The sequence below is a fragment of the Pinus tabuliformis genome, chromosome 8 (genome assembly GCF_031772625.1).
Source record: "Pinus tabuliformis cultivar Carrire ecotype Pingquan chromosome 8, CPIR1, whole genome shotgun sequence".
In the NCBI taxonomy this organism is placed as follows: Eukaryota; Viridiplantae; Streptophyta; class Pinopsida; order Pinales; family Pinaceae; genus Pinus; species Pinus tabuliformis.
Genome location: NC_142294.1, coordinates 1,915,722,400 through 1,915,736,251, shown reverse-complemented (window position 1 = coordinate 1,915,736,251; position 13,852 = coordinate 1,915,722,400). Strand labels below are relative to the sequence as shown.

The 13,852-nt window shown below is 37.2% G+C and overlaps 1 protein-coding gene across 1 annotated transcript; it reads right to left on the bottom strand.

Moving 5' to 3' along the window:
- Window positions 1-12,083: 12,083 nt before the first annotated feature.
- Window positions 12,084-13,555, bottom strand: LOC149244136 (anthocyanidin-3-O-glucoside rhamnosyltransferase-like). Its single transcript, XM_089367928.1, has one exon. The coding sequence runs from the start codon at window positions 13,543-13,545 to the stop codon at window positions 12,121-12,123; it is 1,425 nt and encodes a 474-aa protein (XP_089224054.1). The 5' UTR covers window positions 13,546-13,555; the 3' UTR covers window positions 12,084-12,120.
- Window positions 13,556-13,852: the final 297 nt, after the last annotated feature.

Here is a 13,852-nt window from a genome sequence, read left to right as displayed (position 1 = left end):
CTTATAGAAACATGATGTCAACTGAAATAGAAGAAAAGAGTCTTCTCAAAGCTAGTTTTCTACCAGGGCTAGCTAACCCTCAACAATTGAAAGATAGTATCTTCATGGAGGCGAGGGGGGGGCTGCTAGGGTATTCCTTGCTCTAAGAACGGGGGGGGGGATGCTAGGGTATTCCTTGCTCTAAGAACCCTGTCAAGTGTCTGTTGTTTGCCTAGCGCTACCTCTTCACCAACAAGGTGCTTGGCTTTGGAGAGGGATGATGGTCGACCCTTGGGAGGTTGAAGGGGTGTAGGGGTGACCTCCAGATCAAATCCGATGGCATCCGGCTCTTGAATTTTTCCTTTTGAACGCAGAGGATATTGGAAGGTGGAGGCTACGAAGAGGGGGGGTGGGGGGTGGAATGGTGCCGAAGTGATGGATGGCTGGGTAAATGAGAATATCAGAGGGGGGCTTGTATGGTGCAGGCCACATTGATGGGATGAGACAACCTAGTTCCATGATAATATAAATGACCCACAAAGGGGGGACTACAGTAAGATGTATGTGGATTAAGTGCAGATGAGATCGACGTGGGATATGAATTTATTGAAATATTTGTTATTGCAAATGATGAGGTGAGAGGGAGAGAGGAAGTAGACATACCCGTGGAGAAGACATCTCCCTGAGCCACCCGAGATCTTGTTAGAGGAGGGGAGGGTGGCTGGTAAGGTGTCTTCCCACGCTTCTTCTTTGATCCTTTGGCCGTGTCCACCTTCGCCGCTTCATTTGTCATTTGTTGTTCCTCTGTAACTTCCTCCTTGGTCGGCTGTTGTGGGTGAGGTTCTGGAGTTTCAATTTCCTTAATTTGTGCCTCTTTCTTGTCCTTACGGTTCAGTGGACAATTTTTGAATAGGTGTCCAACCTTATGACATCTCCGGCACCGGTATGGGACTCCTTCATAATCCAGTAACTGCTTTCGCAAGAAGGATCTCCATTGAATGGTAATGTGCTCCTGCAATCCTCCTCTGGTGTCTAAGTGCACCAAAATCCTCACATAAGCCATCATCCCCGTGGTCTAGAATGATTTATCATATTCCATGTAAGTGTCGAGCGAGTTCCCAATCCTTCTGAATATATCTTCTGACCAAAACTGCAGTGGCAAGTCAGGTAGCCTGATCCAAATAGGTCCGACCCCAATCTATTTTGTCTCTAGGTCAAATAAGGGCATCCATCGCTTCAGTAAAACAGGGGCATGCTCGAAATGCCAAAAGGAAGATAGTACCCAGTTCGTGTGGTCTGGCCTAGCAAATCTCATCGTGAACCAACCACGCACAAATGTTTGAACAAAGGGGATGTCGACCAAGTGGTGTCCCCAAACCTCCGATGCCCAAGTCTTCAAGCATGCCGCAATGTAATTTCTGCCCCTAATTCTACTGACAAGAACTCTATCTGCAAAATCCCTGGTGTCGCCAAGCCTCAATATTACGTCTTCCGCCCTGGTCTTAAAGCATTTATACTTCTTCAGGAGTTGAGGCTCACCTGTAGATGGGTGATGTTCCGAATCTCTTTCTATATCCTCTGTAACTTCCACCGAAGGGTTAGGGTTTGCGAGGATGGCATTTCAGAGCGGCGGGATGGTTGTGAAACATCCCAATGGGGGGTTAGAGGAGGTAAGGGGGTTCAAGGGAGCCTGTTTTGTAGCAGCATTGGAAACAGCAAGTGTAGTGTGGATATTCGAGGATGGCAGGGGTTCAAGAACAGGGCCAGAGTCATCGGGGCTAGGGTTAAGGCAACTCGAGATAAACCCCAAGGTAGTTGGCAACGGGGGAGGAGAGGAGAGAGCCGACCAGGTTGGCGGGTCGTCCGGTAAGATAACCGCAGGGTTGGAAGGACCAGAAAATTGAGGTAGCTCAACAGTAGTGCCGATTAGAACGTCGTTGTAGGGTATCATTCCCTCCGATGCTGAATGCGTGGACATCCAAATGGATCCCTCCTCCAACAGGTCTTCCGAGTAGTCCACCAGGTCTATGTCCATTGCGCCAGCTACCAGTGGAGTAGGAAAACAGGACGCGCAGTGAAGCCGGCGTCAAGGGTGGTAACCGACAGAGAAATGAGAACGGAGGAACAATTTCGTCGACGGCTCTGAACCGGCGAGAGGGTAGCAGGTAGCGGGTAAACGAGGAGGTATCGTGTCGGGATCGTGCTGGTGAGCCAGTGAGGAGGAGAGTAATGTAAAAATAACCCTTCAGTTAAAAATTAAAACATATAATATCCCCCGAGACTTCTTGTTCCGAGAGAATATTGTCGGGACGGGACGATTTCGCTGTCTGCAGCAGTATCCCGCACTGCAGACCGTAAACCCTCTCATTTTTTCATCCAGGACTATAGATTAGACCACCTTTCATTTCCTACAAATTTTATAGTTATATGGAAAGAGTTTTGAATTTTTAAATTATTTTTATTATTCAAGATGTTTTTTAAGAGTTTGGAAATTGAAATAGAATATTTTGAATTGAATGAGAATTTTTTAATAATTTTCAAGTTTAAATTTAGTTTTAGTTTTAGTGTTAAAAATATTAATTAAACTTTTTAGTATTATGAAATTATAATGGAAATATTTTTATTTCAATATTATAAATATATAATTTATTGTAAATATTTTTAGTATATTTATTCAAAATAGATAAAATGATATATATATGTATATATATATATATAATTTTAAAGTTTATTTAAATAAAAAATTAATAATATTTTTTTTTTATAGATGTAGATATAAATAATTTCTAATGCATGTAGGTTTTTTTTTAACTTAAACTAAGTATCAAAGTTTAATCTTTTATGTTTTAATACAATTCAAAATTTCTACTTATTAATATCGGAAATAAAATTTAATATATTGTCATAATAAAGTGGTGTTCCCAGCACCGACGGAGGAGGGTGATCTTTAGCCCTAGTGGAAAAATTAAAACAACTTATCTTGGAGTTTGGGTACAACTTCCAATAAAAAAATATAGTTGTATGCTTTGCTTAAAGAATAAATGTAGTCAAGAAATTTTCAATTCATAAGAAAGTCATTGTATGTGACTCCACCAATATTAATAGGGATTTGAGCTCGGGTACCTCTATGAGTGGCTAAGAAAATCAATCTATTTTCAAGCAAATTGCAAAAATATTATCATCCATCCATCATCATAATTCCTTCCATGTCCTTTGGGCACTCAACACATTGGCAGTCTCCCTAAAAATTCAAGTGGTAACTAGCCCATTTAGAGCCCTGCGGATCAATGGTACCACCAAGTTCTACCCCATCCCATAGCCTCTTGCATCATTAATTGCGTCCGTAATGTTATTTGCTATATGGCCGCTCAAGAGATCATTTCATGCCAATTTCTAACATGATTCTCATAGATTGGTTTTCAATCCACCCTCATGAGAATGCACTGATTGATCATCCTCATTTGTATTAGATCCAGAGGAAGGTAATTTAGCTCTTATTTAATGTTGTGTGACTTAATGTTGGCTTGGAGCCCATGCCCTCCCGATGTAAGGGTCTCTAAGTTAATGGATCATGTTGGATTCATTCTTGGCATTGGAATCTTGCAGAACACGTGTTAATTGAGCTATGGTGTATTTTTTTTAGGACGTAGGTTGACAAGTAGAAGGGGTATGGCACCCCCCCAGTCTTTGGCATGGATATTCTATAGGAAAAATAATGGTGAATTTCCCTTACCAATGTTGGTCCAACTATTGAGAATTAAGACCATATCATTGCATTCGATTTCATGTGGATTAATTGATGGTGCAACTAACATCGGAAATGTAGATACTTATTGAGAATCAACATGTGATACAATATCAAAGTGATGAAATCTATGGCTTGACAGACCAATTGGACACACTCCAATAGTTTGAAATTTGGTCTCCTCTATCTCTAGCGTCCTTAGTGAAGTCAATGTTCCCTCATCCTACTCCCCTGTGAGACTTTCCTTTTATGTTTTTCATGACTTTCATATTTTATAGATTACTTATGCAAATAAACTTTTGCTCATTCCTCTGGTATTCTTTAGGGATTTTACTTTCAAAACCCTTAGTGTTTTGTAATATGACTCTTTTTTATAAAAGTGTTGAACCCTAGTAATTGGTGTATGAGACCCCCTTAATTGTGTGACACAAGACTTTCTTTTGCAAGTGCTTTTATTGCTAAAGTCTACTGAGATGTAGATACTCTAGCTTTGTCTTAATCTAATCTTGTGAATATTAAAGTTTCCAAATTAACATTTTTTGTAAATTTAGGTGAAACTTTTAGTGGTTAATGTTCCCAATATTACCTATTTCATCTTCCCAATTTCCCTTTTTAAAAACTCATGTACCATAAATTGCCTATAAAATTTTATTAGTAACAACATAGATAAATTGTAAAATTTTATTAATAATAAATAAATTCAACATTAAATATTACCATAATTTAAAAAATAAAAATAAATAAATTTACAAAAAAAACTATCTATGTTTATAAAAAAAATATATATTTTTTAAATAAAAAAAATAATACTATAAATTTTATTAAATTGTATTTAATGTTATTTATTTAAAATATTATTTAATTATTAATAATAAACCAGTCTCGCTTATTTAAGCCAAAAATATTATAAATTATATAAAATTAAGATTCAACTTACTTAAAACCCACTTTGTATTGCAGCTTTGAATATTTGATAATGTACCCTCGCTTTTTGGTAATGATTACAACGAACAATGTCCTTCCTTCTAAGAGATACTATTTAGGAGAGCAATAATTACAAATAATAGTGATCACATAGCTGAGCACACTAAATTATTATAACAAATACAAGTACATGCCACTTTTTGGTATTATAGTGTTTAGTGATTTTGTTTCCACTTGCGGTTTAAAAGGCTTTGTCCCATTCATTTTTACCCTGCGGTGGAATTTGATTGGCTTATAATAGATTTTGTTTACATACTTTAAACGCCTTACAAACTAATAATGATATTAAATTAATCACAGTGATATCGTGATTAGTGACGTAATGGATGTTTGATTTGTCACTAATATTTATTCGTAAATCCTAAAGTTGAAGTTAAATCAAGATCACATCAGAAGGTAAAGAAGAATGGGATTTGATCGCTACTTATTCATTAAAGATTTTTCAACCAACTCGGACCATGATGATTTAATTTTTTTTTAAGAAAACAATAAAATAAATTTTTGTGTCGATTTTCTTTATATAATATCGCACCATGATGATTTAATTTTTAATAAAACCATAAAATAAATTTGTGTGTTGATTTTCTTTATAAAATATACTCCGTGTCTCAACTAAGAGTCAAAAGAATGAAGAAGACCTTTTGGACGGCATGATTTTTAGGTAAAGTTTGTGTGTCTCAACTAACCGTCAAAACAATGAAGATAAGATTTGGAAACGGGTATGTTTTGTTAACGAAGATTAAACTTCTTTATAAGATTAATAGAAGGAGAAAATAGAATAAATCACATAGTTTTATAATATGTGAAATTTTATTTTATTATTTAAATGTTTTATCAATATTATATATATATATATATAGATACTTTTAGATAAATTTTGGACTTTCTAGATCCTATGAAATTAGATTTAATATATTAAAACTAGATACACAAAAAAGAAACTAACTCATAGTATTAATTATGAAGTAAAAGAGATTAACAATCTACCAGTACAACTCATCAACCAAACAACTCACAATTCTAGAATGCTCCATTCCTACATTATTGTAACGTCCCTCTTAATGAAGAAATGGATTTTCCACAATGCCTCATTGTTGTGTACATATTTCAGAGTCCATTTTTCAAAGAGGCTTGGTAAAGATGTCAACTACATTTTCACTTGTATTACAATAGTCTAAGTCAATCTCCCTTGACTGTGTGATACCCCAATGAATTGACCCCATTGGACAGAATAAAATATAAATATAAATAAATAAATTATGTAATAAGAGGCACAAAGCACATGGTTTTGACCTCAGGTAATTTTCCACCCAATGTAATTGCCCATGGTTTTTCTCGAGAAATCAAGCTTTAAAAGAAGGAGAAATGAGAGTAGGGCATGAAATTGGGATTTCTTTATTGGCATTAATCTAGAAGCTCAAGTGAGTTTTCAATAAGGAAGGGTTTCAAGCAAGATCCTTATAGCTAGCTTCGATGAGGTTGAGCCTCACCCTAGTCGAAAAGCCCCATTTCGGTTGTTCTCAAAATCACCCTAGCTGGCTCAGTGTTTTTTCTTGTCCGGTGTTGCACACATCTATTATTCTTAGGATTTTAGGGTGTTGGGCCTATCTTTCTCTGCAGGATTTTATTGGCTGGATTGATTCACTGTTGGACAATACATTTAATTGTTGAGCTTGTTTGAAGGGTGAACCAAATTTGTATGGTGCAGAAGGAATCTTCTTACAGAGGGGTTTGGTTGCATGCCAACTTGGTGTTGTTGGTGCTAGATAAATCAAGTTTGGGTTGATCACATGGATATATTGACGTGTGTTAGTTACGAGATGATTAAAAGTTTATTGTTATTTCTCAATGAATCAAGTTTTCGTCACCAATAATGCTATGTTATGTTGCTTTCTCGTCAACTAGAGGTTATATTGTTGCTTGATCCTTATGGTTGGATAATAGTATTTTGTTGCTTATTGCTACATGTTGATGGATATTAGTTGCTATAGTTGATTATTAGAGGTTTGTGATGTTGGTGCTTCTAAATATTGGTGGTGCAAATTATTGGTTCATGACATGTGTTATAAAAATTTTGGCAAGAGTTGTGTATACTCCTTTTGGAATAGAGTTATTCGTTTCTAGATCTTGATCATGGGTGGTTGTTTTCATTGTCTCAACATTATTATTCTGAGTTATAGTTTTGTACTCTCATCATGAAGCCCTGATTTATCATTTCTTATCTTTAATGTGTTGGGTGAAGTGATTCATGAATTGAAGAGAATTGTGAGTCATGGGTTATATTGTATGTGTGGTCATGAGTCAAGATTCTCATAAGAAAGAGAGATTTGAGTATCGCTTCAACCTTGTTTTAGTTGGTATATGCTATGTCTTGCAGCCATGTATGGCCTTTCAGAATCATTATGTAGCCATGTAATATCATGTATCACATTTGGGTCATTGGTGAAGTCATATGAGTGATGTTCATGTATAAGTGATGAGTCATTTTTTAGCTTTGAGGAGGCATTTTATAGTCACATTTTATCATTTTTGTATTCATGCAATGGGCCTGTATAACCTTGTACTTTCTTTGCATGTATTTTTGTGTCATAGTCCTTAGTTCTCTTAGAGTAGTCTCTTGCATGTGGCATGGAGGAATGATTGTTGCAAAAGTACTTTGTTGAATAGCCTAGATAAGACATTTGCATCCTCTTGTACATTATCAAGAGGAGTATATTCAGTGAGAAAAGACATGATGATGACATGATTGCTAACTTAATAGAGACATAGAGAAAGTGTTGATGCCCACACCATATTACTCCTGATGTTTTATGATATGTTGTTGTTTCGTGAGGAGGGATGTTATGATCGTGATCGTTGCTATGTATTTGTTGATACAATGTTTTGTTTGAATCATAATGGTTGATGATGTTGTTGTTGCTAATAGATATTAGGAAAGAATGACAATCATATGTTGTTATTGTTTTGATTATAGAGTGATATTGATAGACATGAAGTTGTTAATTGAGTTTGTTGCTGCTAGGGTGCATCCATTTGTTGCTACTAAGGCAAGATTGTTGTTGTTGCTTTAGGAGAGAGTGAGTTATTGCTGCTAGTTTTTGTCATGTACTCATAGAGGAGTAAAAGTGTTTGTTTCTTGGATCAACTATGTAGCCCTTGGTTGTTTAGTAAAGTGTTCATAGCATGAATCTTTCCTTTTCCATTGATGTTAAAGGGGGATAAAATAAGGAGTTCAATTATGTTCAGTTCTTCAGAGGTTTTTTGGATGGTTTAGTTGGAGTTTCCATTGAAGCTAAAGGGGTATATTTTCGGCATTGATGTTGTGATGCAGTGATTGGCATTGATGTCAACCCCTTTATGGTGGCTCTCATGATGCAGATTTTTGGTGGTCTAGGCTCCCATGTTACTTGCAGAATTTTGGCCATCTAGGCTTCTTGCTCTTGATTATTGTAGAGACAGGCTCATGTTGGTGCGTTTTAGGTGATTGTATCAGTGTAAAGGCTCATGTTGGTTATTTGCAAGTGATTGGATCAATGTACACATCCATGTTTGTGAGTTCGAGGTGATTGGATTAGTGTTTCAAAGTTGTCATGTTTTCCACTACTCATATTTGAAGTTGAGTTGCAAATGGTGTTGCCAAACAAGGTGTTTAAGTGCACGTTATGAAGTGCTAAAGAAGAATAGTTGAGGATTGCTTGTCGAGGTGAACAAAGGTTGCATAGTTATTCATGTGACTTGTCACAAATTCTATAGATGTAGGAGAAGGTAAGCAAGAAGTTGGAGGTAGGTTTGAGCTCGAGTTTTTTGGTTATGACCACCCTTTACCCCAATCACACCCATGCACGCTTGTGCACACGATTGAAGGGCTCAAACCACATGGAGACAAAGCATGTGCTTGCGGCTACATCGCTAATCAGGAAGTTATGTGCATGTGGCTATGGATTGAATTGGAAATACCTATGGATTCCTTGTGCATCTTAGTAATTCTATGTGATTGACACTAAGGTAATTGCTTGTGTTTTTGTAATGAAGTTTTTATTCACTTAATAAAAAACAAAAATAAGTGTTTAAGGTGTGAACACATTGATTAAGTGAGTACTAGAGAAGATAGAGAAAATTCTTTAAATATATGAGAAACTCTATCACTTTTTTGGGTGTGTGACATAGTGCACATATTGGAGAGCAGAGGTTTGTGTAGATCCAAGAAATAGAAATTATATAATAGAAGAATATTCAGATGAAAATGGTAATGTTTAGAGTATAAGAAGATGCATGGAGAGGCCAACGTTGGTGATTGAGCGACATAGTAAAATTTTCTAGTAATGACAAAATATGTAGCAACAGTAGCAGAGATAAATCTAAGCCATAATGTGTTGATAAATGCTTGATGGCTGAGAAAAGTTTAGAGCATGTTACTGTTGTAGAGTTTTAGAGCTTGATGAAAGATGAGATGAGGAGAGCATAGCTCCTTGGTTATATGATTGACTTGTTTGTGTTTGCAATCCCAAAGGATTGAAACTTTTGGTTGTAGTAGTGTTTCATGTTTTATATGTCTACGTTATATTGCATGTTTGAGATTTTGCATCGAGATCATTTGCAGCTAATGTTTTGAGGCAATGTGAGTTGATAATGTGAGAGAGGGGTGTGTATTGAGTTGATTTACAACTAATGTATTTGCAGAGTTGAGGTTGATTCAATGATTGATGCTTGTTTGAGGATAAAGTGTTTGTCTTGTATTGAGAGTGTTGATTACGTGCTATGAATATATTTTTGTTTTGATGTTCATGTTGAGCAGCTCTGGGAACGTTTCAAAATTCATGAAATGTGAACCACATAGAGGAGTGACGTGGGGGCTCCAACAAAATAAGTATTGAGAACAAATTTCTTCATAGTCTAATGGATGTTTGATGAGGCTCATTGGTCATGGAGGCTTCCAGTTGATGGTAGTCCATAGAGTCATGAAATCAAGATGATTTGATTTGTATACTCTATGTATTGATTTGTTTGACACATAATAAAATATATTGAGGAGTGCAATAACAACAAGGGCAGTTTTTTACCTTGAGGGCGTTTTCCACCAGATATCCTATGTTACTATGTGATGTGATGATTTGTGTTTCATTGTGCATATTTGCTTCATATGTTATGGCTCTCATGTGATGATTCTTGTTGTTGTATTTTAAGATCTATTGCTTATATGTTAAGTTATGAATTGTTTAATATATTGGAGAAAGAGTTTTAAGGTTGTGTAATGGTTAAGAGTATTGATTCACCCCCCCCGAGTAGTGTCATTGTTTCGAACATTCTCTTGTTTGGAATTGTGAAGATAAAAAAAAATCGAGATAATTATTTAAACCTTGTAGTACTCAATTATTCTTTCTTCCTCCATATTCTTCATATATTTATCTAATGTTTCTTGTACTCTTTCCAATTGTTCAATTGTTGATAGGATTCTAAGTTCCATTCTTATCCCCCAAGTTTATATCATATCCATAGATAAATAAATTGAATCTCTCTTTCTTTCTTAACGTTTTTCAAGTAATAAAAGGGAAAATTAAATGACCATTGGCCATCACTTGGACATATTGTGCAATATGGATTTATCCTTGCACTTTGATTCATAATTCTTTTAGTTAGATTAAAATGGGTTTGACAGGCTAATGAGGAGTAGAGCAAGTGGGACTCAATTTTTTTAGTACAATGAAAAAGAGCTTGGGTGAGCTATGTTTCTTGTGGCTACATGAAGATCAACGTAATTCATGTGAAGCTTATATATTTTTTAGTATATTACTTGAGGTAATTTATTTATGCATAAATATTCTTGTATCAATGGCTCTAGGTTTCAACTACATTTGAGTTGTTGGTAACATCTACTATGTATTCTTTCGAGTAAGTACATCACTTGTTGAGTCATGCATTCTAACTATTCATTTGAGTTTATTTCTTTGAATAGCACATTGTTGTATTTGTTTCAATGGGTAGAAATCATATAGCTTCTATAAATTTACTATTTTCTTATAAAAGTGTAATTTTCTTCTACGGGATTTTGCAATTTACATTGTAAAACATTTCTAGATGTGCACAATTAGGAATAGGGTCTTGGGTTTGGGTATCTATCTTAAAATAAATGAATGCAAAATCATATAGCTTCTATAACTTTACTATTGTCTTATAAAACTATAATTTTCTTCTATGGAATTTTGCAATTTATATTGTAGAACATTTCTAGATGTGAATGATTAGGAATAGGAAATTTGGGTTGGGTATCTATCTTAAAATAAATGAATGCAAAAAATGTTCTTAATACCTCTCTAGAAGGACTACAATAACAAGGAACTGTGCAATGGCTATCAATTTAGACTGGACTTGAAAACTTCATTGAAACGTTGTTGTCAATTATAGTTAGTATATAGAGATATTTGTTCAATGTTCATGTTTATTTTTGAGGAAAATTCACATGCATGTTCCAACAATGTTTCTAAGTCTTTTTTAGTAGCATTTTCGAGAAAAATAGAAAAAATATGGACAAGTTGAGTAGTGATTTAGATTAGTTAGATTTAGTTTTGAGAAATTTTCTGGAAAAGAAAAATATTATTATAACTAATAAATGTGAGGTTCAACCCTATAGATTTAGTTTGAACACACCCATTCTTCCAACCTCCCCAACACATATTTCCCATTATGCATATCACATCATAAAAACCACTCCCCACATATTCATGATAAAAACTCCTACAATAACAACAATAACCACACAAAATTTTTTTATGACACCACCTACAAAGCCCACATCTACACTTTTCCTCAAAATTTCTATGGCCCTTCTAACTGCCATTCCTAGAACCCTCACAATATCCGTAATCAGTGAAACCATAAAAAAAGGTGTTTGTCATCCAGCCTTCAAATTATTGACAATAATTAATATGTGATTCTCCTTTGCAAATTACGCGTGGGCGATTAATAAAACGACATCCTAATCGATTATGCTTTTGCTGGTAACACAAAACAACAATATTCTTTTAAAGCAAGTTGATTGAAGTTTTACAATATTCGATGAGGTTACACAGTATCTTGTATCTTGCCCCTTGACAAGATTCAGTTATTCTAGCGGCTGTTTGTGCAGTCATTGCAAAAACAAAAGTTGCATTGGCAGTAGCGAGAGTAGTAGAACCCTGTGTCCTTTTCTGAACAGCACTGCTTCCATCTTCAAGATGAATAGTCAAATTACCAAATTTTCACATAGATTTGATAAGTCTTTAACAAATATTTAATAAACACGAACGGCCAACAAAACCTATAATCCATCCCATTATAGTTATGTAGTATAAATTTATACTACATAAAAATCAAACCAATTTAACTTGAATCAAATCAGTCTTTAAAATCGCCGTCACCGATCGGAAGTCCTTTTTTCATATCTGCGTGTACGCTACTGCTATCTGTTCAAGCTGTTTGATGAACTCATGGATGTAATCCTGCTGCCGTCCACTGCTGGCGACTATAATATCACGGGCCTCCGCCACTTTTGACCTCAACTTCTTCCCCTCCTTTCCCGCCATTACCATTCGCAGTGCTGCAGCTATGTTTTCGCTGAGAAAAGAGCCGTCGTCTCCCCGCTCAACCTCGATCCCCAACTTCAGTTCCGACGCTATTTGCCGGGCATTCAAGCTCTGATCAAGTTTTACTGGCAAGAGTACGAGAGGCACTCCGAAAGTCACAGCCTCCATGGCAGAGCTCCACCCACTGTGGCTCAGATACGCACCCACCGACGGGTGAGAGACGATCCGAACCTGCGGCACCCAACCCCAGACTACCAGACCATGGTCCTGTGTTCGAGTCTCAAAACCTTCGGGAAGGAGCTCCAGGGCATATTCCCGGGCGTTGTCCAAGAAGTGAGGAACACGCAGCGAGCAGAGGAACGGGAGCCCGCTCGCCTCCAAACCCAGTACCAGTTCGTGGGCTTGTTCTCTCGACAAAAACGTCTCGCTGCCAAACGACACAAACACCACAGATGATGGCCTCTGCCGGTCCAGCCAATCCAGCAGGTCGGAGCCCTCGCGGTCGTCAGGGCCGGGCTTAGAGACGGGCATGAGTGGGCCCACAGAGAGCACGGGAACTCCGATAGCCTCCTGGAAATAACGAATATACTTATCGTCCTCCTCAAAGCAGGATTTTACGGCCACGGCCACGCATCCTTGCAGACATTTAGCCAGACGATAGGGCGCAGTAACAGTACCGGGTATTCCTACGTACATACCTAACAGATCCCGCGCTTCGTATAGCCTGAACGATATCGCCGAACACGGAAATCCGGGAGGCGGAGCGGCCACCTCTTCGGCGGTTATTTCCTTGTTCAATAACCTGGAAGGGAGGAGGGCATGACCGCAGATCGCCGGCGAATACACCGTGAAATAGACGGACGGTACGCGCATCGCAGCAGCGACGTTCTGTGCCCAATACTGCGCGAAGTCATGAACAACGTAGTCGGGCGAGAGTTGCCTGAGGAGACTTCCGAACGGCTTCTCCAGGCCGTCTACGGCTTTCTGGAGCGCAAACGCCATTTCTATGGGCATGTCTGCCGTGCATTCGGCCCCCGGAGTCAGGCCTTCCGTGGGCGGTAATGGCAGTTCCAGCAGATCGATCCGGCCCTGCCACTCCTGAAGTTGCAGGGAAGGTCTGATTCTGGAGATGTTAACGGGAGTGGAGAGAAAGGAGACTGTGTGGCCGTGGATTGCAAGAGCCTTCGAGAGCTGTAGAAAGGGATTAATGTGTCCCTGCGCCAGCCATGGAAACAGCAGAAAATGAAGATTCTTCTTTCTAATCTGGTTGTCCATCATACCACAATGAGTTTCTATCTCTTCATAAAAAAACTAAAGAAGTCTTAAGGGGATTGCTTTCGCATGCCGCAGTAAAACGTATGAAGATTCTATGAACTAATAGGCGTGGAAATTGAGAATTGATTGGACACTTCTTCAAGCTGGTTTCACTACAATAATACTCTTATCGAATGTACTTATACTATTATGATATTAATATAAGTTAAATTTATTTCTATAAATTAGATTTTGAAGTTTTTTCAACTAGAACGGCGTGCAGAGATTGTGAATTTATGTAATTATACTATTATGATATTAATATAAGTTA

Coding starts and splice junctions, on each gene's coding strand:
- LOC149244136 (XM_089367928.1), bottom strand. CDS start 13,545: ATGATGGACAACCAGATTAGAAAGAAGAATCTTCATTTTCTGCTGTTT.